This window comes from Lepisma saccharinum, chromosome 1 (assembly GCF_977018435.1).
Source record: "Lepisma saccharinum chromosome 1, izLepSacc3.1, whole genome shotgun sequence".
Taxonomy (NCBI): Eukaryota; Metazoa; Arthropoda; class Insecta; order Zygentoma; family Lepismatidae; genus Lepisma; species Lepisma saccharinum.
In genome coordinates, this window is record NC_139229.1 from 191,977,195 (window position 1) to 192,004,875 (window position 27,681).

At 36.8% G+C, this 27,681-nt stretch overlaps 1 protein-coding gene across 2 annotated transcripts in view; it reads left to right on the forward strand.

The window, feature by feature from the left end:
• Nucleotides 1-27,246, forward strand: part of LOC145977912 (cathepsin O-like) — a 32,887-nt gene extending 5,641 nt beyond the window's left edge. The window contains exons 2-7 of one of the 2 annotated variants that reach the window (XM_083110222.1): nt 6,334-6,560; nt 6,896-7,031; nt 10,499-10,647; nt 19,278-19,319; nt 23,099-23,367; nt 24,940-27,246. In XM_083110222.1, coding sequence (XP_082966348.1) covers nt 6,334-6,560; nt 6,896-7,031; nt 10,499-10,647; nt 19,278-19,319; nt 23,099-23,367; nt 24,940-24,977 — 861 coding nt within the window. In that variant the 3' untranslated portion in view covers nt 24,978-27,246. The remainder of the gene's footprint in view (nt 1-6,333; nt 6,561-6,895; nt 7,032-10,498; nt 10,648-19,277; nt 19,320-23,098; nt 23,368-24,939) is intronic. The other variant, XM_083110232.1, reaches the window with a different exon arrangement.
• Nucleotides 27,247-27,681: the final 435 nt, after the last annotated feature.

Below are 27,681 nucleotides of genomic sequence, written 5' to 3' on the forward strand. Positions count from 1 at the left end.
CAAGAGCAACATTTCACATCGTAGCGGCATGACGGGAAGCACAGGCCAGCGTTCGGTTGGTGAAATCCTCAAGCGATAAGTGTCGCTTGCTAATAGACTGAAGGCACCATGTCGCTTGTCACTTAGTTGGGAACTCCCCCTGTAGCGCGTCGCTTCGGTCTGAGCACCCTTCCTTTAAGGAGCTTTCCGACCGAAGTAACAAGTAGCACGCGAATACGCCATATGAACGTGTCGTTTGCTGTTTGGACCCTCATGTGCAATGAATGCTATTTTACAGTCTGGAAGTGTGTGTCACTAGTGTGACAGTGTGAACATCCCTTGTCGCTTGTCCCATTGGTTTGAAAGTTTCCTTACACTCATGTCGATGGCACTAAGAAAGTTTTGTGGGGTTCCCCTTGTCGCTTCATGGAATCATCATTGTCATCATCGCCGCGATTAGTTTAAAGCGGAAGAAAAGAGACAGTAAATATCAAAAATACAAATGCTTCAGTGTGTATATCTTTAAAAGAAATGATGATGATGATGATAATAATGAACCTAATTCATACACAAAAATTTAGTTGTCAAGAGCATTCCACGCGTATTTTTTCTCCCGTATTATTAACGAAAGTATGACGATAACAGGACGTGGTCGACTGTCTAGAATGTTCGTTAATGTCTTCGCGACCACTGTACCAAATATCATAGCAATTATCACATTCATAGAAATGCTTCACGTAAAAGAATCAGACGTTGCAGCGAAAACTCCATTTACTTCCATTATAAGCAGTCGAACACCAAGCACCGGGCTCAACACCAGTGCCTCTAGCGGATCATTTTCGAGTGGAACCAGCCAGAACGCGCAGAACTGTGCCGTTTTCCACACTACGTTATTCAAGGCGCTGTAGTCTCGCTTTCATGTCACAGCAATCTCTTGTAATACGCCATTCTTCCATTTGAGTCTGCAATACTGACATGGTTTAATCTAAGGTAATAAAAATTACATATAGCACTTGAATTACCTATCACTCAACCTAACCTACAATCTTAAGGAATTACTTTGCAGACCCAAAAGGAAAAGCCGTTAGTGGTCTTGTATTACCTTACCTACTATTTGCATACCTACACACACACATACACACACACTGGCTATCAAGACTTACTTCATTACATAGCTACATTTTCCTGAAGTAACATGGAAGATCTCAGGGATTACTGTAATTGTACCGTGGTAAGCTGGTAAAGTTCACCCCAGCAAACAACAGTGGATGCTGAGCCACAGTAGGAACTTCCCGACTCAGCAATATTTCAGAGTTGACAAACTTGTACAGCTCGGAAAACCTCATGTACTATCACACCTAGTATAGGGCCACCAACACAGAGGCAGGCCCATTGTCCTAGGTGGAACTTCCATGAGGTCTCCTACCAAACGGTAGGGAAAAACCTTATCGGGAAAGGTCCTATAGTTTTACTTGCCATCCAAATCCATGAGATATTGGGTGGAAACTTTACGTAATTAATGCTAAAAAAAAAAAAGACTGCCTTTGTTAGCAAAGTGTGTTCAATATGGAAACAAGGCATAATCGTGTTATAGCAAGAATCCAAGTTACTTCAGAATAATCCTGTGTGTTATAATTTGTTAGCACAAAATATAACACACAGTAGTAGATAAAATAGCAGATAAAGAGAATAACTAGCATTCATTCTGCAATGTAATCTATCAAGCTGCACACAGCAGCGGTGATGGGGCTCTGTGAGTTCACTAAGTGCCATCTAACTGAAATCTGGGTGGCAAGCTTTGGCACTCTTAAGACCTGTTGGCCACAGTGTTTATCTATTTTATAGACAAACACCTTTGAACATATATAGCATTAATAAGGCTCCTGGTTCAAATGATGGCCTGGGAATGGGTATTCTTTGTGACTGTCTCATCATCTTCATCTTTCAGAGTAGCTAAAAGTGGCAGAAAAGTGAGCAAGAAGTATGCCAAATCAATGCAGCATTAATAACATAAACACACCAGTTTGTTGACCGAGTGTGTTAAGTGGCCGACTTTCGATCTTGCCACAGGAGTACCTATGTTCTAATCTCGATCTGGGCATGGGTGTTCTTGTAAGTGGCCTTTTTAAAATTCAATTAAATCATCACTGATCAGCATCATCGCTATTAGCCAGAAATTACAGAAAAGCAACTCAAATATAATAAAATTCAAAAACTTGCGTACTATCCGGCAGATGTCATCATCTTTCCACTTTGAATGGAAATCCGGCATGAAGAACTTTTACTTTAAGTAAAAGTACAATTTAATTCTTATGGGTGTCTGGTCATCAGTTTTTGGATGTAGTTTTATAGCTACTGTAATGAGCTTCAACAATGAACAATAACTGTTGTATGTTAAACATTGTTGTGCTGTTTTGTGTTAGGTCACTCTCAATTACAAAATTACGTGGAATGTAAAGCAGAAGTTTCAAACTCAAGGAAAGTAAATTTTGAAACTAAACGTGAGTTTAGTAAATATCTGGACTTAGCTAATTTTACCTTTTTTCTAATATAGCCATTTTGACATCGTTGCTCTTTACCTGTATCAGTTAATTTTTAATTTCAGAAAGTGCATAATTATTGTGAATCTCATTTTATTGTATACGTCTGAAATGTTGTAGTAATTGGTCATATTTCACTAAATATGTGAAGTTTCCTTAATTTTCTGTTGTTTCTAATGTGTATAGTGTTTCTCGATGTTCTTAAACTGCTAAGTTATGAGAAGTCAAGAATTGTGTTTATGCTTATCAACCTTTGTAAGAGAACGTTTCATTGTTGTTTGGCTTCCTGGATATTCTAAAATCAGACGGCTACCACCCTGTTTATTTAAAATACTAAATAGTTGACGTATTCAATCAAAGTGTAATGTTTCACTAGAATTTATAACTGGTTAAAATGTTGCAGTTTTATTGGCCACTAGAATTAGCCCTTTCCATCTATCTTTCTCACTTCTACTTATTACATTTAAAAAAATAATAATAAGCCCATGGGACGCAAGGCCCTGGCTGCTTGCCCGGTTCACCCACACATTGCTACGCCTCTGTTGTTATCATAATTCCTCCCATTGTCACGGTAAACTGTCAGATATGAGAAGTAAAAGGAATAAACAAAGAGATAAAAATGCATTCTCTGCAGTGGTCTCAGGTCCGATTGCCTTTTAACGCATCTTGTAGAATCTTTCTGATCCAAATTTAAACTGTAGGTCCAGTTCCAATTAGCCTATCATGAGCATAAAGTGGACTTCTCGAGCCTCTTAAACACGGTGATAAAATAACAGAACTAACGGGTCTTGAATATTATTAGGCATAATAATATATCCAAACCATGGCAGTTGGGAGGGGCGATCGCCCCTATCGCCCTCCCCGTTGATCCGTGCCTGGTGTTAATCAGACTATATTCAATAGGTAGCATATGTTTCCAAGCTAAATAGAGAGTTAATACAGAGCGATCCACTGAAGTGTAGACCTTTGCGTCGGTGTTTGTGCTATCGGCAAGCGAGATGTTCTTGCCCCTATGTCGGCACTGTAGACTGTCCACGAATCAAGCTTGCAAGTTGTCATAACTAGTTTCAAGAGTGATTTATTTACTTACCAATTTAAGAAAGAAGATGCCGAAACTGGCCCCCACCATTGTCCACACATTTGTGACACCTCTTGATAATGTCACTCATAACTTGCTGCAATTCCTGTTGATTATAGTTGGTAATTTCTTTGCGGATGTTACGTTTCGGTTCGTCCAGGGTGTGTGGATTTGCATCGGAATTACTGTAATATGCATTCTAAAATAAGTTGCATGATCAAAGGAGAGAGTTTACTAGAAAGTAGAGATAAAATTCACGGAACTAACTTGCTTGTGGAAATCCAAAGAAGCGTTGTATACAGCATTTTGTAATCTACCCCAGAGACAAAAATCACATGAAACTTTTACACCTAGGAATGTTGTTTCTAATTGCCTTTGAAATTCTTGTTTGGATTGAGTTAACGTATATGAATCATAAATAAATACTTACTGCAGTAGAAAACATTTGCTGAGCCATTACTCACTGTTCTTGACTACACTACAAAAAACACAATATGTAACAAGCTCCCTATCACTTCACAGTCGCCAGACTAATAAACAGGCCACACAATACAAGACGAGAACCCTTATCATTTCACAGTCTCCTTTCTACTTTCAGGATCTGGTTTCTATCCCCCCCACCTCTCCAGCTTATGTTAGTGTGTGTCCTAATAAAGATGTATAAAAAATGTGTGTTCATTGAAGGCAACTAGTTTCGACACACTATGATACCTAGCTTGCTGATAGCGCAAACACTGACGTTGGGGTCTACACTTCAATGGATAGCATTGTATTTTAGGATCCCTACCAGCTGATGTGTTTCACAAAGTCCCTTAAGAGTTTTCATAAGGTATTTATGCATGTAACATTAACAATAAGGACCCACTTTAACCCTTAGACATCCAGGTTGTTTTTCCTGGTATTTGCGCTAACACCCAGCCTGTTTCAGCAGGAAATTTAAAATTCCACAATGCAACTTGGTGTTGCAAGTTCTTGAAATATATATATATATATTACTTGTGCTGACGCCAGTCGTGTTTTCATTGGGAAATTTAAAATCTCTTAATGCATTAAATAGAAATTAAGATCTCGGAAACTATGGATGATAGGTTTGCAAATCATACCTTCTTTTGTTCAGTATGGAAACAGTAGCCAAAAAATATTTTTTTCTTTATCCAGTAGAGGAACAAGATGAGGATTTTTTAAAAAGAACTTTTTCATGAAATTTTAAATTTGGCTCGAGGCTACACCACGTTAACTTTGTCTGAAGCACTTTTCCTCTTCAGTTCGCTGACCTATAACAAAGGGCAAGAATGGATGTTGGCTTCTTTGTTTACAGGCTGTCAAAACTCTCAGGCATCTTTTAATAGGTATTGTTATTCCTTTGACAGCACAGAAGGTAGAAATTCATAATTTGTGCTCTATCATCCAACTGAACAATTTTGAGGGAGATGAGGAAGGAAAAGTTCGTCTACTTTATTTTCAAATAGGCTAATCAGTATTGGAACTACAGTTTCAATGTGCCTCCTCCAAGAATCATACCTGGGATCACTCAGGAGATTTTTCTCTTATTTTCTGTTTCTCCAACTGAAATATTTATTTCTTAATGCAGCTTATGTGATATTAGATATGTAGGACACTTCCATTAAACACTGGATTGGATCTAACCTAGTCTCAGTTTCTTTAATGACTTAAATATGAGTCGTTCCCTTAAGACTCAACAAAATGTATAATATGAACAACAATAATTGGCCTCCTGAACTTGATGAAACACATATTTTGTGCATGTTGTTTCATATCACACTCTTCAAATAATATCAAATTCGTGAAATGGAGCAATCAAGCATGTGCTTTTTTATAGAACAAACTTGCCTTCAACTCTTTGCTTTTGGTGTGAGGACAAACATCACACCTGAAATGCAACTTAGGAATCAAATAATGAACTTCACAATCTTCACATGAGTACTTAAGATTGGCCAATTACCATAACTAATTTATGCAATTATACAGAGGTTGATCGGGTTATATCTGACCAATACGTAAAGTGTACTTACCTTATGAAAAGCCATGCTGCCACCACCTGTTGTGTTCTGTGGGGCTACCAGTATTATGGACTATCGCCTGACATTGCAATTTCCACTGCAACAAACTACGTTGGAGCACATGCACATGGATTCCATCCCATTCCTCCTTACAGGCTCCCCATAGGCCATTGAGGTGTGGGGGCGGCAATGTTGTAGATGTCGCCGTAACAGTTCAAATGCATAGAAATCCATTGAACTGGCATCAGGGCTTTTGACAGGAATGTTATGAAAGGGAATAACACGAATTCCTGTTTCCTGCTCCATGTCCTGACCCTTGAAGTAGGCAGCATTCACCTTTGTTGTCTCCACCTTATGTAACTTTTGTGTTTGCTTGCCCACGATATCTTTAGCGGTGGTCATCCCTTTGCTTAAACCATTTTCCCGACACTTTCACTATTCGGTTGTATGAACAATGTGCATGGAAAAGAGCCATGATGTACCCTTTCTAATAACAGTTAATTTACGACGGCATTTCACTAGAACGAACACAATGCTCTGGCAACTGCCAGCTCAAACACAACACTGGTTTCAAGGCCAGTTCAAGGTTCTAGTGCTACTACACAGGTGGCAAGTGCGTTGCCAAATCAGTCGGATATAACCCAATCAGCCTTCTGTAGTAGTTAAGCCACAGCCAATCTCTGATTGCACCCTTATTGTTTTATTTCTGTTTCAGGAGAGCCTTCGAAAGATAGAGAAATTCAATGAGAATAGAACATCAAACAATAGTGCTTTGTATGGAATAACACAATTCTCTGATTTGACAGAGGAAGAGTTCTTACAGCAATATTTGCAGCCTAATCTACATAAGTACCTGAGAACAACTTCAAGAAATAAAGAGCAGATTCTTGAAAATAATGTCAGAAAACGATCTGTGGACAATCTACCAAAAAAAGTTGATTGGTAAGTTGCTATTATAGTATTCATTGTGTGATGCTAAACTACTATTGTTATAGTTGTTTAAGGATATCAAAAATGCCTAAATTACAATATTGTTATTTATTTACTGCTACATAATTTTTCTCAAATTATTCTATTAGGACATTTGTTCATACTTCAGTATCTAATCTCTACTACTTCACAAATTAGCAGCAAAGAGGAAATGTATGGGTGTTGATCAGACTTGCTCCACATCAGATTTACCAGAATGTGTTGTTGAAAATGTCCATAGAAAACTCTGATGGTGATATGTGAATTTTATCAAATGCTAAATGTATTTTTCATTGTTTCATTTCTAGGAGAGAGAAGAATGCTGTTACAGCTGTACGGAATCAAGGAACTTGTGGTGCATGTTGGGCCTTTAGCACGGTTGAAACCATTGAAACTATGAATGCTCTTAGGACAGGAAAACTTAAAACTTTAAGTGTGCAGCAGGTAATCATTTATGCTTTATGTTGGAAAATATATTTTATTAATGATTTAATATTATAAACAGCACATTCTTTCTTATTGCAGGCAATGAGGTTTCATTAACTTCTTACTTATTTCAGTAGATTCACTGAAGCTACAGACCCTTGAGGTTGTCAAATTTTGCCCCAAAATGAACAAGCATAATGTATTTAAATTTCATTTTATGTTAATCTAATTGAAGTAGAGATCTTGGAAATGTCTACATTGAAAGCTAATATTTACAATCCTCCATGATTGAGCAGCACATAATTATCCCTTATAAGGAAGCAATTATTTCAGGATCTAATAAAAATAATAATTCGTGGTGTAGTAGCCCATGAGGGACAGTGCCTGCCTACCAACTGCTGGCCTCACTCCCACAGAGGTGGAAGATCATCCAACCAGTTGCGGTATGATGTGTGGTTAGCACGACAAACTCCCAGTTGTGGTTGGGTTATGTTACTCATTCATAGCTCCCCAATTTCCTCACGGTGGTGGCTGGCCACCGGTCCCATAAACAGGCCAGAATCTCAGGTGAAAAGTTGTTATGCTTTTCCCAGGAGACTCGAACCTGTGTGCATCTCATAACCTGAGCCCAAAGCTTGCACCTTTAGACCGCTCGGCCATGGTACAGGACTATTCAGGATCCGGCATCTCATTTTTATTGTAGATGATAGTACCTTGTGATGAGATTAACTTAAATTTTTTTTTGAAAATATGAACACGTCCCCTTTTTTAGTTGCATTAAGAATTTATCCACTAAATGTGATACTTCAAATAACGTTCCATTATTTGAAGACATTCCAAAATTGAAAAGTAAAGTTACCGAGTGATATTATGCACCTAAAATATCAGAAAAAGGTGTGTGATGCAATTTTCATCAAACTCTCCAAATAGATGTCTTGTATAAAACAAACAACTCCAACATAATCCCAGAATAGAACTCTTAGAATCAATTAACAACAGCAAGAACAATTTCAGGGACATTTTTTTAATTGAATTGACTTTTTGTTTTAAGTTCACTTTATGAGCAGATAGGCTAATCCAGCTTGGACCTACAGTTTAAAGGGGGATCCAGAGATATTTTTCTTCAAAAGTTAAAATATAGCTTGAAAAGATATTTACATTTCCCAAATATCCAGCTCAATTAGATGAACTTGAAATCCAGTTCAGATTTTGTTGTTCGCTTATTTTGTGAAAAATTTGACAACTGCAAGGATATATAACTACAAAAGTTTTCTTTATATCCATGATGTCATCCAGTTTACAAAATTTCGGTAGAATCGGCAAGAACATGGTGAAACAGCATGTTGACTTAGTGTGGAATGATTGCATATTATGTTTAATTCAAGACAATGTATAATTCAGAGTACTGATTTTTTTTCTTTCAACTCTGTTGAGTCTAATGGTATGAATGAAAACTAAATGAAACATTACACCACATGAAAGGATGTGCTTTTTACAGTATTAAATAGAATAAAATTAATTCAGAAGTTATGTACTGATTTGTGGGCACCCACAGGGGCCACTTGCCTGTTGTCTACGAGAGACCTGTGAGTAATGTAGAGGAACTCTTATCAAGAATCCTTGGAGCCTGTGATGTGGTCCGAACGACTCGTGGGATATTAGAGCGGATGCGACCGAGCTTATTGTGACACTGTCATGCCAGTATCAAGTCAGGGGGTGCGTCACTTTGAACATCTGTTGCAATGATGGCTGCAGTACTATTCATTACAGCCACTACAGTGATTCTTCTGTGTTTGTTTTCCACTTTTTCAGACATCTTTTATGGTTCCCCTACGAGTTGTGCGTGGTTGCCTGCCCTTCGAATATTTTGGCTTGTAACATTTGACTGGGACATTTCCGGACCAGGATTCCCTATCTCATTTTGTTGCATTTGTTCCCTTCCATCATCCCAGTAAGTTTGTAATATGGTCACAGAAACACCCTGTAGATGTACAGAATATGAAAATTACAAATCTATGTAATTTAAAAAAAATGAAAAACATAAGTAGTAGTAGTAATAGTAATGTAATAATAATACCAACAAGTTTTTGTGACTCTGCCCCCTTGAGAAAAAATCCTGTGGGCACCCTTGTACTGATTGCATAAGTCATTGACACTGATATTTCAGTGATCTATTACATTGTGTACATATTGCATAAATGAAGTTTCATGTTTCAGCATTGCAAATTGGATTGGGAACAAACAAAGCAGTGACACGATGCCATCTCATCCCAGATGCTGTATCCTCAGTTAATGATGGCAGTGATCCTTTGAAATTAATCTACAAAACACAATTCAATTCGCAATGCACAAAACTTTGTTTATGCAATATTAAAACTGTTTACCACATTAATCGTGAATTGTGTTCGTAGTTTATGCAAGAACAATCTTGCAACAATTTATGTGGTTCACAGAATATTATTGCTACGCAATGTGGAATGGACTTCTAATACATGTTCATATATCACAATACATCTTGACTCAACATTGATGGCTGGTACAAGTGATTCACTTCAATACTCTTAGATAACTCTGATAGCAGCCTTTGCTGCTTTATTCCATATGTTTTCTGCACATATAGAGATTTTTTCTGCATGTAATAGAAAGCAATGAAAGATTTTGTATTTTGCTTGTGTTTCATAACAGTGATGCATTTTTTGTACTCCTGTGGGATATTGTGAGATTTGTTGCATAATTCGCAAAGGAAATATTTGTATTTTTTGGTATTTGTTTTCCTTCCACTTTTGGCTTGTCGCAAAATGACTGGTATGAGTAGTGATTAAATGAAATTGATGAAGGGAAATTCACCAAAAACATCCATGCCCAGGCCAGGACTCATACCCGAGAACTTCAGTGACAAGATCCAAAGTGATCAACCAGTGATCAGGCTAGCAAAGAGAAGGAAAATTATTATGTTCATCACATTATTGTACATGTACACAGTGAATGCGTTCTGGATTTCACCAGTGAGTTATCAGTGTAACGTATAAATTTGGTGAATTCTGAAATGCCTATGTATACTTTTAAATCACTTTGAACAAATTTGGTGAAAGTTGTATATAATGGCTTAAAAAGCATAGTTTCACTTTCTAATATCTCGCTGCAAAATTACGTTCTTTACAAATTCATTTATGATGAAAAGTCGTAGTTTTCTTTGACATTCCACACCCGCTGTTGTGTGTATCAGAATGTTTTAAATTGTTTTCATTATAATACTGGAGTAATTCTAGTCAAATGTATATGTATTGATTTACTGCTCTTATTGTTTCTATAATTTCTTCGTAATTTTTATAATTCTATCATTATTAATTTGTACTCTTTTGGGGTCATCCAACAATAACGTCAATTCATGATCCCAGCTTATCCTGTATAAACAAGAAAATAGTGTAAACACTAACTGAAATAATAATATTATTATATTTATTATTATTTTTAAAACATTTTAGATCATTGACTGTGCAGAGAATGGTAACCTAGGATGTGCTGGAGGTGATACATGCAGTGCTCTTGAATGGATGGTCAGTTCCATGGTCCACATAGTGACTGAGAAGCAGTACCCTTTGACATACAAATCAGGAAACTGCACCATGAAGCAGTAAGCAGCCAGTGCAGTCACTAACACTTGAATAGATGTTAAAATAAAATAAGGGTGTGCAGGTAACCCAGCACTCTGCATGTTGTCTTTTGTATCACTGTGCTTTTCTTTTGCTTTGTGTGGTGTTTTTTAAATTGTATCAGCGATCATAACCACATAAAGGTTTACTTGCGGTACATATCTATTACAAGAGAACAACTTTTGTATTTTAGCAAGTGGAATGAGATCCTGAAACCAATTGTGATTCTTTGAAAGAAATTCGAGCTCCCACTGTCCTGGAAAGCTTTTAAAAATAAGGGAATTTTGAAAACTCACCCAGAAAACTAGTAAAATCAGGGGAAATGGATTTGAAAATGAAAATGATTTCCACTTTGTCTTGAATAAGCTTCATGATGGGAGATGCTCTGTCTACTTTTTAAAGTGTTGCAGTTGCGCTAAAAACAATTGGTGGATTGTAAGTGTCCCTTCTTCAATTGCATGTAAACCATATTTTTTCTTGTTTTTTAGGTTAACCTGGAGAGGCAGAAAAGCGACCTAAAATATATATATATATATACAAATACAGTTATTAAAATAATGCTCATTAAAATAACACTCATTTGGATGGCTGTGTATGCCCTGCTGTCCATTATTCTTTGTTATTTACAGTAAAAACAAGTCGCTGATACTAGCAGCCACACAGAAGGGAAGGTAACAAGAAAAAAATGCTAAATCCACAAAATGAGTTCCACAGTGACCTTCATCCTTCTTTCCCAAGAACTCCCAACCACCTTGCCTGGTGTGATAGTAATGCATGGGTTGGACCCATTGACAAATTGATCGAAATCAAGCAAATTTTACAAGTATTCTGCTTGTACTTAATTTTGGTTGTGTAGGAAATGCAAACAGGTAATGAAATAAGAAAAGTAATGAAATTACATTAAAATTACGGCTGAGCCGATACTGATACCAATATATCGGTTTCGGTATCGGAAAGTATCAGTTGGAATTCTTCCACCGATACCAAAGATTTTGAGTGGCTAGAGTGGCTAAGAGAAACAATTCATTTGTCAAGATCTGTCCTTTTCAAAAGTTCGTTCACCCTTCCTTGTGACAGGTTGGGGTCCCGCACAAGAATTCCATGTATATTTCCGAAAATAATGCACCCTCCTGGGAAGCAGATGACATGACCAAAGGCAGGGCTAAAACGTGACATTGAACTGCCTGGTGGTAAACGCTATGTGGAAATAAAAGAATCCATTCATTGCCAATTCTTGTTCGCAAACTCGTGGGTTAAGAACGTGACATTTTCAAAACCAGCATTATTATAAAGCTAGGCTCATTTCTGAGTTCCTGGGAAAGGGATGAATGTCGCTGTGAGAGGGAGGGTTGTCGATTCTCTTCTTGTGCTCTACCCTACTGTGTGACTGCTGCCAAATGGCAACACTGCAGTGACTTGTTTTTATTGCAAATGACATAGAATAATGGACAGCATGGCATATACAGAGCTGCAAAATGAGCATACAGATCTGTATTTGTGTATATTTTTCAATCATTTTCTTCCCTCTCCAGATTAATCAAAACGATATGAATGTTGTTTATATTTGTATTTATTTTGCATTCCGTGTGCAAGCTGTACGCTATACGCACTAGATAAATTTTATTTTACACGCTATAACTTTCTCTCCCCTTAAAGACATGTATAATGATATTGAAGATCATGAAATGAAGAAGGAAGACACTTATAATAATCCACCGATTTTTTCGGTGTATCTGCAACATTTCAAAAACTTCTTTTTTTGCATCCTCTGGGGGTAGAAAGAAGTTCACGTAAAATGTCACAGGGCATTTTAAGTGATATAATGCTATAGGAGAATAATTTGGGAGTATTTGATATCATTAATAGAATGTGATGTGATGAGTTTTGTGACTCAGTAACTAGCCTTTGTTATTTTATACTGGAATTATGCAAGTATCGGTATCGGTTGGACTCGATTAAGGTATCCGAATCGGTATCGGCAAATGTTGGTATTGGCTCAGCCCTAATTAAAATAAATCAAGGCACTTCTGTGTGCATTTCAGCTGTTGTGTAGACTTGGAAACTTCCACTGTGTGCTTTCCAACATTTTCCACTGCCTGCCCCAATCCTTTATGGCTGCTGCTACGTTTCTTTGATACTTTTTCAGTCGTCAAAATTCTTGCCGTTTTCAAGCCAGCACAAGTAACCCATTTTTTCCTGCACCTTACAAATCAATTTCAGTTCAGCCAAACACATCATCACCTTTGGGTTTCCCTATAGCTATTCTATGGTTGACACAAAAGCTAATGCACTATTCTTTGCTGGCATGTGAAAAATAAAAATTAACAATTGAAATTAAGTACATTGAAAATGAAATATTACTATCTTGACTGAGTGATAAAGCATCAGTGATAATCAAGATAGTGTAGTATTTTGGATATTTCAAAACTTTCTAGCTAAATTTCAAAGCAATAAATGTGAAAGTGGAAAGGAAAATTTCTGACTTCCTATGGGACGTGTCATGTGTTCTCTAATTTCATTCAGCATAATCAGACTTGCAATGTTTGTATGTGTGTGTCTTGCATTCACTGCCTCTGTGTTTTTCTTTGCTTATTAAATTATTACATTTGCATGCCTTTCTGGTGTGGTTCCCTGCACACCACAAGCATTATATTGATGCAGCATTTTTGAACTGATATTAGTGCTGGAACCAGGGCCGCCGTTAGGAAATGCGAGGTCCTTGTATTGTGAAAAATGAATATGTAGACATCTTCCATTCCTCGTAAAATTCTACACTCAAACCTCCTACCTCCACCTCATCGTCAACATAAATTTGAACTACCAACAAAGTTTGGCAGCCTGTGGAGGGCATCAAGACCAACAAGATTTCTTAATACGTTTTGGGTATGCCTTGTTTCGGCACTACAAGCCCTCGAAAAACATATTTTTTTATCTTGTGCAGTTTTCGAAGTAGAAATTCCTAACTGGGTGAATGCTTGGTGCAGTTTGGAGAACGGGAGAGAGGGGTGATTATGGGGATCAACATTAAGACAATGCTGGGGATTGAGGAGATACTAATGCAAATTGTCCTAGCTGGAGGATGCTTTATAACATTTGTTTATCTGAGAGGATTTCTGCTGCATGTTGCACCCCCCTCCTACTTTGAGCATTGTGTGTATGTAGGTTTTATTTTTTTTTTCTGTCAAATAACATACTACGTCAGTACTCTAAGGAAACGTGATCATGTTAGCAGACAGGATGAGACTCCTTAGATAATTCCTTTCGCTTAATCCTTGCATTGCTGCTTATCGTCAAAGGTGTGACTTTGCGGGAACAAATTTCCAGGTATATTAAAATGTGCATGTTTTGGAATGTAAAACCTTTTATGTGTTTGAAAGACAGATTTGTGTTCAACCCAAGTTATGCTGCTGCTCATCGTTACATTCAAGACTCGTTAAGTTTTAATCAGAGATATTGATATCTTGAGTGTGATCCTATCCTGTCTGACCGCAGTATACTAAAGATTCTGATGTCTTCTGACAGGAAAATGCTCTTTTTACGGCTAAAGTCGAAATGAGACATCAGAGAAGAAACTGTAATTAAGGAAAGTTGATTGCATTGACGTCCTCTACATGCTGAGAAAGTTTTGTCGGTGGTTCACACTGTAACCACACTGCCGTGGAGTTCAGTGACCCTATATATGTGTGTATATCCATGTAATTACAACATAAATGTGTGTGTGCAAATGCAATACTTCGATGTAAGCCGCACACACTACTGCTTCAAGATATAATGACTAAGACTTGAAACTTGTTGGCTTGGCATAGTGGTAAAATCTGGCAAAATCTCTAAACGTTCCTTCTCTAGGAGAGGTTTTGAGGAAAAAAAATAAATTTATGTCCACATCTTTATTTCCATTTCGGTTGTGGATGTTTTTCATACAAAAGGGAATCTAGACCAAGGACAAGTTTAACTGTCATGGTCAATCCTTCTTTTCACCGTTTCACAATTTAACTAGATCGTAAAATCCAAGTGCGTGAGGCCAAACATGTACACTCTGACCATAGTTTATGGTAGGAAATATGTCGAAAGTTGTAGTCACAAACAAGATATTCAACTGTGTTCCATTGGAGACAGCAGGCTTGCACCTTGCAGTCCCTGTTTCAAAATTCTGGTTACTTTTTCTATAGTATGTAAGCTTATTATAAATGGCGCTTTATCGCTAATACAGGTTTCCTTTCTTTTCTGTCTTCTATTCTAATGTGATCACGTTTGCACAGGAAATGAATGTGAATGAAAGATTCAATAATAATATGTATATGCTATAATTTATACAAGGTGTTGCAAAACAACTTAAACAACGCTTGGGTGCTGGTAGATATCATTAAAACAAATAACTTTTCCTTATAAACTTTACCTCCAATGCACTTAGTTTCTGCGCTACAAGTGCTTAAAATCTTATCCTGTAGGTATGCAACCCGACACTGCTAACGATCGCTCTGACATAACTTCCAGGGACATGAGGCAGGGTTGCCACAAGAGAAAAGACTTGAAAACAACGACTTGGGAGTCTTACCTGAGCAAAATACAAAAGAATAATGGTACTTGCGATGTTGTCAGAGTATTTTCAGTATTTAGAAATAGACCAAGGCAAGGTATTTCCAATAAATGCGGACTGAAATTTAAGTGTGTTCATTCTAAAATGTCTCCATCATGTTTTGTGTGTTATACAATGTCAGTAATCGCATGGCTGATTGATTGATTTGGTTTATTTTACTTCTCTTTTCTGCCACTTTTGGCCTATCATGAAGATGAGGGTGAGTGGTGATATGATGTGATGATATATGATGAACGGACACTTGCAAAGAACACCCATGCCTAGGCAGGATTACAAAACAGGACTGGAATGATTGGAAGAGACACGTGCAACAGGTGTTCATTAAATCGACACATGAACAAATGTGATACATAATGAAGCATAATGTGTTTGCTGCCTCATTACGAACACTCGGACTATAATGTTATAACAATTTATTTATTTGAAAATTATACCTAGATATGTTAGCGCAATTTCTAATCGAGTCCGTCACATAATACGGGGCCAAGTCTGTTACCGAAAAGAAAATAATGTTAAGGGTTCTTGCAATAAAATGAAAAACTACTTTTAAACATTAATTAATTCAGAATAAAGGGATAAACTACTTATTAATAACTAGAACCAAATTATCCATACATATGTCAAGTCATGATCTGTATAAGGTGCTCGAAATGCACAAGGCAACACAAAACCCCGCAAAGGAATATTCTTGATCTGCCTCCGTAACCGATTACAGTGAGAAGGTTCCGGATTCTAGTTCCTGCATGGACAAAGGTGCCACTGGACCATTTGTTGTCAACTGTGTGATTTCCAATAAAAGGCAGAAAGGTTAAGTAAAATGAAAAAAATTGATGTACACAAGAATTATCCTGGGAAGTGACCCACATGTCTGAAGCTCGCTCGTCTTTGCAACAGAGTGAAGTAAAGGTTGAAATTTGGGTGCCTTCCAAAAATGTCACCCTTACTCTCAAATGTCTAGTGAAAAATGTGGACAATTATGATGTGTTCTCAATGGCTTTCTATTAATTAACAATCTTTTTTGTTTGATGATAAAAATCAACTATAAAAACACAAAATAAGGGAACTAATTCCCATGTAAATGCAGTATGAATTAGCCGAACTCATTTCAGTGAAAATTAAATCCTTGATATAACTTCATTAATAGAGCACTTGATATTACCCAGTTTGTCTAAATAGATAGATAGAGAGAGCGAGCGAGGAGAGAGTTTGTTGTAACACGGTTTTTAATTCGCATCTTCCTAGTATTGTAAATAATCTGTGCAAATTTCTTGAAACCCACTTTTGTAATGTCAAATAAATTTTCTCACATGCATGTCAGTTGACACTGAACTTGTCAATTAAGTTTGTAGGCACTACGTGTTTAGTGAATCCTGATTGCCACTGTTTTCTATAATACCTATTGTATGTTAGTTATTTTGTTACCTTAGCCTCATAACACCTATCGCTGTGTTTCTTAACACGGCCGCTATAGACACCAAGCCTGAGGTTTGTCAGTACAATACAATTTAATTTTTTTCGCCAAATGTCCACAGAATAGTTCAATTGCATGTGAATAAGATATTCGTTCATAGAATGATACTAATTTAGTTTTCTTCAAGTGCTGTTATCTTATACAACTCAGCGCTTGACTTAAGTATGGATTGGACCTCCTCAATGGTGCAGTGGTAGAGTCGTTGCAGTCTTATCAAGGGGTCCCGGGTTCGGTACCCGGTGGAAGCATATAGTGGTTCGGATCCCACTTTAAACTGTAGGTCCAGCCCCAATTAGCCTTACTATGCATAAAGTGGTCTTAAAACAGCAAATCAATCGATCAATAAGTATGGAATATTTGGTGACATTTCTTAATAAGGAGTTAATGCCTTTATTAGTTTTATTCTGAAATAATTTACATAAAACTGCATTTTTCATTATTTTGTAAGAGCCCTGTACATTATTTTCTTTTCAGTAAGGGATTTGCCCTCATGTTATGTTACAACTCTATTAGAAATTGCACTAAAATATCTAGGTGTAATTTCCAAATAAATAAATTGTTATAACTTTACAGTCAGTGTGTTCGAAACGAGGTGGTCAATAAATTATGTTTGCATTTGTTTGTTCGTCGATTTCATCATGGAAGTATTTTAGAATGAACACACTCGAATTTCAGTTCGAAATTTGTTGGAAATTATTTTCCTTGGTCTGTTTCTAAATACTGAAAATACATCTTACAACATCGGAAGTACCATTATTCTTTTGTATTTTGCTCAGGTAAGACTCCCAAGTTGTTGTTTTCAAGTCGTTTCTCTTCTCTTAACGAGGGACGCTAGTGGCATCCCTGCCACGTGTCCCTGGAAGTTGATGTCAGAGCGATTGTTTGCTGTGTTGGGTTGCATACATACAGGGTAGATTTTCAGTGCTTGTAGCGCAGAAACTAAGAGCCATGGAGGTAAAGTTTATAAGGAAAACTACTTGTTTTTATGATATGTACCAGCCCAAGCATTGTTGAAGTTGTTTTGTAACACCCTGTATAATATAAATATTTCGGAAGCACGAGGCCCGTTGCGGTGGCACGTATCGCACACCCCTAATGGCAGCCCTGGCTGGAACCAGTTAATATTTATTCTCTTGGCATTAGTTTTTCAGTAAATATGATCATTTTACATATTAAAAATGTCTATAAATATTCAGAAACTTAACTAAAATTCTGTATCATGTGAAATACAAATCACATCCAGAAAATTAGAACTGATGGTGCATAGTGCAGTGCTGGTGGTGCTTCCTTGTCACATTCAGTCATTTGCTTGCCTTCAAGTGGAACATGCCTGCATGTGTGTAGAACTGTTCTGTGAAATTTGTTCATTTAGCTGTGTGAATTTCTAATGGACAAGAAATCTACAATCCAGCCATGTGTCAAATATGATGGAAATATGCAGCATATTGTTAAATATTGTTTGAGTGTGAAGTGAACACAAGTTTGCAGGATCATGAATGAAATGGGCACCACTTTTTGGTGATGGATTATTTGAAGAGCAATTTCAATCCAAAAAGTAATTGACAATATCTGAATTGCATGAGCAATTCTCAAATGGCTCACTCCTTTTTTGAGTTGCTAGAGTACACCAAACAGTTTGGTGATGGCTTTCTTCATCAAAGATATACAAAAACTGGTGTCAAAATACAGCCAATACCTATATAAATATGATTATTATGTAGAAAAGTAGTGTAAGATATGTGGCAACATTGTGCATCTGTATGAACATTCTTTATGCACTTTCTTTCTGCATATGTCTTTGCCTGTTTCCCACCAGAGATCTAATGACAAAATTTGAGGTTCTGAGGTTGAAAGGTGAGCTTCAATAAGAAACATCATTTGTTAGTTTTGTTTGGAGGGAAGGTTTCAGTAAGGCCAAGGTGATTAAAAAGACACATGTGGTACATGCCAGATCATGGTGGGAATTTTAGGACCAGGTACTCTTTTTGTAGCAGTCAAGTAGAGGCTAGCAACACAGATTTGTTGCTACTATGCATGCAATGCAAATCAATAGCACATAGTTATTCTGTGGCACCTCAAATGCTAGGAGCCAGCTCTATGAACGTGCTCATTTGGTGGTCAACTTTTTGATCTTGCCACATATGTTTCCGTGTTCAGTCCCAGTTCATGGGTGTTCATCAGTTTCATCTAATCATCACTTATATTCATCTTTGGGATTAGCCAAAAGTTTCAGAAAAGGAAGATAAAATAATAAATACAATCAATCAAATGCTAGGAATTACTAAAGAGTAAAGCAGAAAATGTTTCAGACTTCTTGCATGCTCGTGATAAAATTCATTCATCTTTTGAGGTTGCTGATGTGTTTTGCATTTGACATGTAATAGTAATTTGTAATGTTGTGATCAAGAACTTGAAATTGTATTTCGTCATACTGCAATTTAGCATGTTGTTATTTTCTGACTGGCATAGAAATACTTTTTTTTTTAAAAAAAATAAGATGATTCTTTTCACAATTTTTAATGTTTTTTTATTACCTGTTTCAGACCTGGGGATGGCGTCCAAGTTGCAAATTATACTTGCAATGAGTAAGTATAGTGATAAGGTTGAGTTGCACTTTTGGAGTATTTTTTTTATTTCTAAAAGGTCTACCAATTTGAACGTCAGAACTTTGAAAGAGTGTTGTGGCAACACTGACTGAAATGACGAGATTGAACTGTGACATCTGTGTGCAGTAGTATGTGGCAAGTTATCATGGAGAGAGAGACAATGCAACAACGCATATAAATTATTTGAATTTATTATCAAAATTTGTGTTCAGTTCGAAAGACATTTCGTGGATTGAGAGAAGTTTATGGTCAACTTAATCGACCGACAGAATGTCATATTTACCTCCTCGTAGAGAAATTTGAGTGAACAGGCTCAGTAGCAAACGAGCCAACATCTGACCATCATCGAGTCAGTTCTTCAGCTGAGAATATCGCTTCGGTAAGCCAGAGCATGGTGGACAATCCAAACCTGTCTGTTTCATGGCATTCACAACAACTCTGCCTTTCACAGAAGATGACAACATGGTGAATTTTGCATCACAATCTTCACCTAAAAGCTTATAAAGTGCAACTGACTCGAGAACTTAAGCCTAATGATCATCGTCTACATCGGGAGTTTGCTAATTGGGTTCTACAACGGTTGGATGACGATCCAGATTTTGGCCGGAAAATCATCTTTTCCGATGAAGCACATTTTTTTCTTCGTGGCTACGTTAACAAACAATACTGTTGGTTTTGGGCAGATGAAAATCCGCAAGTGATTCTGGACGTACCCCTTCATCCTGAGAAAGTGACCTGTGTGGTGTGGTTTTTGGGCCAATGGCGTGATCAGGCCTTATTTTTTTTGAGGACCAACATGGAAATCATGTGACTGCCAATGGGGAGCAATACAGAAATATGGTGGTGCAGTTTTTGTGGTCTAAACTGGTAAATCTTGACAACAACAATGTGTTTGTCCAATAGGATGGTGCAACTTGCCACACAGCTCGCCAAACAATGGACTTATTGCAGGAAAAGTTCCCTGGATGAGTTCTGTTCAGAAAGGGTGATGTGAACTGGCCACCAAGATCACGTGACCTAACCCCCCTTTATTACTTTCTATGGGGTTATGTCAAATCTAAGGTCTATGAGGCTATACCGCTCAATATGTGTGCAGACGTGCTGGAAAATTGGACATTCAGAATCCATTCCACCCACCGAAGTAAAGGAGGACATTTGAACCACATATTGTTCAAAACTTATGCCATTGTTTGCTCTTCAAAATAAAAGAAGTATATATATATGTCATTATCACTTGTGGTTTTCATTCTATCTAATTTTAAAGTTCTGACGTTCAAATTGGTAGACTCTTTACAAATTCATTGCATACACAGTAAACTATGTTTGTCACACTAAATGTCATTTCAGAATATTAATGTACAAAACAAGTTCAAATTCGTTTAGGTCCATGTTCTTCACAGATTGCTAATTGAGGCTGGACTACAGTTTAAATTGGGATCCTAACCATGATGCATCTTCACCGGGTTTCAAACCTTGAACCCGTAGATTACAAGGTGCCAATGTTACCATTACGCCATCAGGGAGGCTCTACAAATTGAATTATGAGAGAGTTCATGGGGTAGTTCCATGATATTCTTAGTCTGTCATACAGCTGACTTGGGGGTTACATATGTTACGTTGACTCTGCATGACTATTTAATTTGAAAACAATAAAAGGGAAGGGGGACAAGACTGAGGAATTCCACCACCTTGACACAACAAAACCTTGAACACACAGAAGGTAAAAATAAGGAAGAGTCTTTCTGCAACTTTTACTTTAATTGTTTTTTAACTTCTGTTGCACTTGAACAAATCAAATCCTTTAAATTGCATTTAACAGGCACCTTGGCCTGTTGGCATTCTTTTAAAAAATTAATACTGCAATTTAATATGAAATTGATTAAATGCCATTGTTTTGACATTTTAAAGTGAAGTGCATCAAGCAATCTGAACAGATATTTTTTTTTATTTTGCTTTCTTATAAAAGCACTTAAGTGGTTTGAAAAGCACTTGAGGACTTTAAAAGAGTGATTGTTTGTGCTATTACCTCTTTTATGATGAGAAAAAGATGATTATGTAAATATTTTTGGGATGAATTGTAAGGAATTCAAATCAGGACATTAGTATCAACATTGTTGCAGTTAGTATCAAAATTCGCTTTTGAAGTTCTGTATCACTTCTTAGGAATTACCATAATTAACTGCTTAGCTTGCGTAATGTTTTGATCAAAGTGATAAATTTTTCCCACAGATATCACATAAAACAAGAAATTTTAGTCATCCACATGTCATTAATTGTTTATCAAAACATGTTTGATGTGCTTTATTTAAATTGTTTATGAATTAGGAATGAGGTACATTAAACAATACTCTATTCTTATCATCCAATATATCACTGTATAGGGATAATGATTAAATTGCCAATAATTTTGTCAATCTAATCCTGTGACTTAATGCAAAATGCTGCCAATTTTTTATTTTTATGAATATAAAGGTGAAATTCATATACCTTGTTTTTATGAAATAAATATCTAAATATGTAGTGCCTCTTTCAAAGCAGGATCAGTATAATATTTGTTCCAGTCAATTTTATATAAATTCCTTATTGGTGTCAGCAAGAATTCCACATCAGTTCAGTTATGAATTGTTTGAGTTTTAAGTCCACTTTATGCATATAAGACTAATTGAGACGGGAGCTACAGTTTAAGTTCATACTATGGGAATGAGAGATGCAGTCATAGATAATTAAGGTACTCACTTTTTCCGCGAATCTGTTTTACAGCAGCACACCTAGCGGCGATTTAGAGAAAAAACAACAGAAACGCGCCAAGCAACAACACAACGAATTCCAACGAGGATGGTGGCAGTGGCTACCAAAATTAATAGAAAATAATGTAAAACAGCTTCGTGGAAAACGTGAGTACCTTAATTACAGTTTAAAGTTGGATCGACACTACTATGTGCCTCCACTGGGCAACTATGCCATTGGGGAGGCGCAATTATGAATTGTTAAGTGTTAGACATGTAGAATAAAGTAAAATTTGCTATTATTTGCTCTTGTAATTAGGTTAAAAAATATATATATATAAGATGAACTCTGGAGTAAAACATGGTGAGTGGCATTTTGGTCATTATTGTGTTTATTAAGCAGAAAGATTATAAGAAGCTATACTGTAGATAAATTGTTTTCGTGTTGTGTTTACCAATGTCATAACTGTTCAATGAGTGCAATGCAAATTGCATGACATGGCAAATAACATGTGAAAATTGAAGGATGGCACTTCTTACTTTGTAACTCAATAATGACCAAAATGTCACCTTGTTTTACTTCCAAACCCTTCAAATATTAGTTACAATTTGATCCTTCTTTGATGGGTAATTGCCAACATTTTGGAAAACTCATGCTGTCTTTCTAAAGATTGGAGGCCAGTCGTAAACTCTGAATGTATATCTCAGGTGTTGGTTGAGATTTTAACATGTGACCATTTGCCGTAAAACAAATGCCTTGAGAAAGAAAATTTTGGTAACTCCCCATCAAAGAAGCTCCAAACTACTGTTTTATAATATATTTTTTTGTTGAAAGCAGAATAAAATTAATTGCCAGATCAGTCGTGAACAAAATTGTAAGTAATACTGGTCCTAGGGATGAAATTGAAAAATAGGAATGTTTAAGCTATGCATCTTTCCTAACAGTTAAATATACTGTTCAAATTAACTTGGATTGCCCTTTTGCCACAACATTGAATAATAAATTAAAACACATACGCTTTTGCGTTTCAGCCTGACTGGCCATGAAGATTTCTTGCTGGATATGCTTGCACGTCATGGTCCTGTGGCTGTGGCAGTTAATGCTATAAATTGGCAGAACTACCTTGGGGGAGTCATACAATTTCACTGTGGAAGCAAGAAAGATAATATAAACCATGCTGTGCAGATAGTTGGCTACGATTTAAGTGGTACAGTTCCTCACTATATTGTACGCAACTCCTGGGGAGTTGAATTTGGTGATAAAGGTTACCTTTATATTGCCATTGGAAAGAATTTATGTGGTAAGTTGCAATGTTTTTGTATATTTGCTAAGTATGTTTTAACCAGAAAACTAACATGCTTCCTCAGGATTGTATATTTTGAAAGACATGCAACTGAATGAAATACTTAGTTACCTGTATTTCTTTTTTATTGATTTTGGTGGCAGGCCACCATCCTCCTGAGAGCTTGTTGTAGAGCAGGCTTCTGATGTATTGTTTTACAGTATGCTGCTTATCTGCAGTGACATATTCTGCTTCTGGGTACTACTTGCTGCAGTAGAGGGATCCAGATGTTGTGTGTCTGTCTGCTCTCACTGTTTAGCCATTCATAATGACACACGTTCCATTTATTTTTATGTCTTATCAGAGTGTGAGCTACACAAAAAAAGTAAAGTGCTCCCCTGTGCTTTGCACCACATCCTGAAGGCACATAGGGGGTGTGGAGTTAAGAGCATCACATTTTCTTGATCACGCCTGAAGGTGGGGGTGATGTGATCAAAACCATGGCCCTGGCTGTCTTTACACCCCATAGTTTCCTCCAGGTACCCACTTGATATGATGCTGGGTGGGCACTGTAGCTGCTTGAACAGGTGGAGAAAATCCTGGTTCTCCCCTGCTGGGTAGTCAGATGACCTAACAACTGAGCTACCATGGCATCATGATGATCATCATGTTCATTTCATGCCGCAGTGTGAGCTATATGCTTGGTGTGTACTTTTTTGATAGTATGTTTATTGTGTCTCATATGTTTTGTAAGTTCAGTGATGGGGGTTGTATTTTTCCCTTCTGCAAGGTGCCGCTGAATTCTTTCATTAACATATCAGATGGATCTGCTGATGTAATGTGCTTAGCATTCACACACTGCAGTATACCCTTCTGGGTTATCGGTGGGGGGGGGAGTACCTTCTGAGTTTGCTGTTCATTTGTGAACCAAGTTTGTGTTGGACTTTGGTTAGGCAATTGATTGTCGTATAATGGTAGGGAAGGGCAAACCACTCACCTGACAAGCTATATAATTTATAATAATACATGTGGTACATATAAATTCACGTACATATGAATAGTCGTGAAAATATAGAATAAAGTCAGTAACATCTAATTACAAGAGATAATCATTAAAGATATGATAACAAACAGAAGATGTGCCAACTACAGATCACATATTTTGTAACAAATAAGCAATCAACCATATTAGGTCTGATAATATAAACGAAAGTTAGTGAAACATCGTCATTTGTAATACGAGGGAATATCCATTTTATTATATTAAATTGTGAATGAAATAAATTATTCATTTTTTTGGAGGAAGAAAAATGCATCAATTCATGCATGTATATCTGGAAAATGTGTGGTGCATGAACTGGAAGCCCATCAAACAGTAATGAGATGATGAAAAATCAGTTTCATGGAAGAAGTAAGTATGTCTTAGGTGTATATGCGTATAAAATTAATTTAATTATCGAAGAACTTTTCTTGGTTAACATAAGAGAATATTTTTCATTTGACACCATGAAAGCTTTAAGACTTATCTTATATATTACATTGGGTATGAAAAAATCAATTGTTTCAATTCATTTTTCTTTCTTTTTCCAGGAATTGTTACAGAAGTTTCAGCAGTTAACGTTTTGTAGCAAGTGTGATATTCTTTGTGCCTAAGCAACATGATTTAACAGTGGCTGTGAGCGTAGAAAACAGCAATAACACAGTGAAAAGTTGAAATAGAAATAGAAAAGTTGATAGAACTGTTGTTCGGCTATTTATGAAATAGTAAAACTTTTCTAGTTTCAAAATGGGGCTTCTCCCCCTCCCACTGTTTGCTTGCAATTAGAGATTGTCAGCACAGTGAAAGATCAATAAGTGGATGGATCGCTCTTCTATTGTATTTTGGTGTAGAACACTGTGATTTTTACGTTGCAATTTACTATGCAGTTATTTAACCTTATTTTTTATGAGATGTACTGTAGAAAGTTTTGTAGATTGCAGAGAAGTTATTGAAGAATTTGAAGGAAGAATTAATAATAATATTCAGGATGTTGTACATTTAGTATGCTTTTAGTTCCACATGGGCAGTTTTTACAGAGTTAAGTACAAAAGTAGTAAAGGAAAATTAAGTGAATATCTTAATAAATTTAGAAAATTCCAATAAACATTTAATAAGGAGATGTAAGTGAGTTACTAAAATAATTTCTGCAAAACTTACTTGTAAATGTTCTATTAATTTAGGTGGCCTCTGCCACCATCCACTTGGGAACTTGATTCTTCACTGTTGGGTTGACTTCCGGTTCATGTTGTTTCCTCGCTTAGGAGCACTGGTGTAGCCAGTTCGTCTGCTGTGCTGTTAAGTGCTGTTGTATACGTCCGTTGATGGATCTGCCAATATAATGTGAGTTGCATTCACACTGGGCATCATATACTCCTGGGTTGGGAAGTGGTGAAAGGGTGGTGTTGGTTAGTTTGTCGCACCTGCATTTGCAACAGCTCAAACCAAGCACATGCAGCAGACGAACTGGCTACACTCACACTCCTAGCGGTAAGCAAGGAAACAACAGGAACCGGAAGTCAACCCAACAGTGAAGCATCAAGTTTTTCAAATGGATGGTGGCAGAGGCCACCGAAATTAATAGAACATACACAAGTAAGTTTTGTGGAAATTATTTTAGTAACTAACTCACGTATCCTTATTATCAACCACATTTCTTATTCCCCCTAACATGAAAACATTTAATGCTTATTTGGATAGATTAATTGTATTGATTGGGAAATAATACTTGACGAGTCACATTCTGTACATTAAATTCATGGGGAACATTGGTCATTGTTCAAAGTGTGTATGTTGTAATTAATTCAATATGCTGCAGCTTTCTTTTGTATGTTATATGTGTTGTTGTTATTGGTAGCTTCAGTTACTTGATTTTTTCGATTCGCAAACCTCTTTGTAATGAGTAAAATTTCTGCATGAATTTGTCTCATTTGGAGGTAGATGGCTTTTTTTTTTTTTTTTTTTTTTTGAGAGTACTTAAAATGTGACAGTTCTGTTACAGTTAGAAATTGATGTCAGTTTGTCAGAGAACTAACACAAGTTCTAGGAGTTAATAGGTTCAAATCTATGTCAAACTACAATTTTGGTGTTTGATTTCAAAGTGTGTCATGTTCAAAAATTGTACATGTATGAAGTTATTTTCAAACAAAATAATTTTGAGAGTGAGTATGTAATTCACATTTGATGATCATAACAATGAGTGAAAGAATTTGTGATATGGCAAACTTGTATTTTTAAGCATTTTATCAATATATGTATGATAAAAGACATGTGTAAGTCTAGGCTGCTACTGTGTAGACAGTTGTGTAGATGTATTTTGCAAAGTAATTCTTCCATTTTATCAATTTGCCTTATGTAGTGGTTGTGCAAGGTTCATATGAATAGCATGTGAAGCTCAACTCAGTCTTTTACCTGGTGTTGTCATATTTACAAACATACCACAGGATGTCCCACATAAAACTGATATGCATCATATGTATTGTTCATTACAAGCATACTGGTTTTTTGTGAGACACCTTGTACAATGAACATGCAAAAGCCCTCAAACAAATGTCAACATTTCATCCACATTACCTAAGTTGAGTAAGATGTGGCTACACCTGTTAGTCTGGCATCAAATTGATATACCTTGAGCATATACTGGGTGCAGGCGCGGAGCGTCCATGTAAGCCATGTAAGCCGGGCTTACAGTTTAATACATCCAGTAAAATGTATGTAATTATGTGGCAAAATTCGTAAACAAGTTAAAAGTTCAACTTGGGTCGACACCAGTGTTCAAGATCCTGTTTGTTAGATTGCAACACTTCAGCACTAGGCGGCACAGCACATGGGAACTCCCGCCTTTTGCCTGTGGGAAGCTGTAAGCCTTCTGAATTTTGCCTTACAAGTTGCTGACCGCGAGCGAGCAGTGCCTACCCTCCTTCTCTCTGCCTACCCTATCTGCTTGGAGAAGAGCGGGCCAGAACCCTAGGTCTGTAAACCTTCGGTCAGAGGCTTACAGCAGCGTTGCAAACCTCATGTTTAGAAAAAGTGTTGTTCAGGGACGTCCGCAGTATTTCTTTCCACCAGTATTTTTTTCAGGGGGTGGGGGTAAACTAGGCATTTTCCCCATTAATAGGGTTGCCTCCTCAAAAGATACTAATTCAATTTGAAGTTTAACATTTTTCTGCAATGCCCTTACAATAATTAACATAATTTGCTGTGACTGAAATGAAATTATATGTGTGAAATATATAATTTTATGGTTGACATTCATTCATTTTCCAGGAAGGGCCTCCCCTCCTTACCCTTACCGA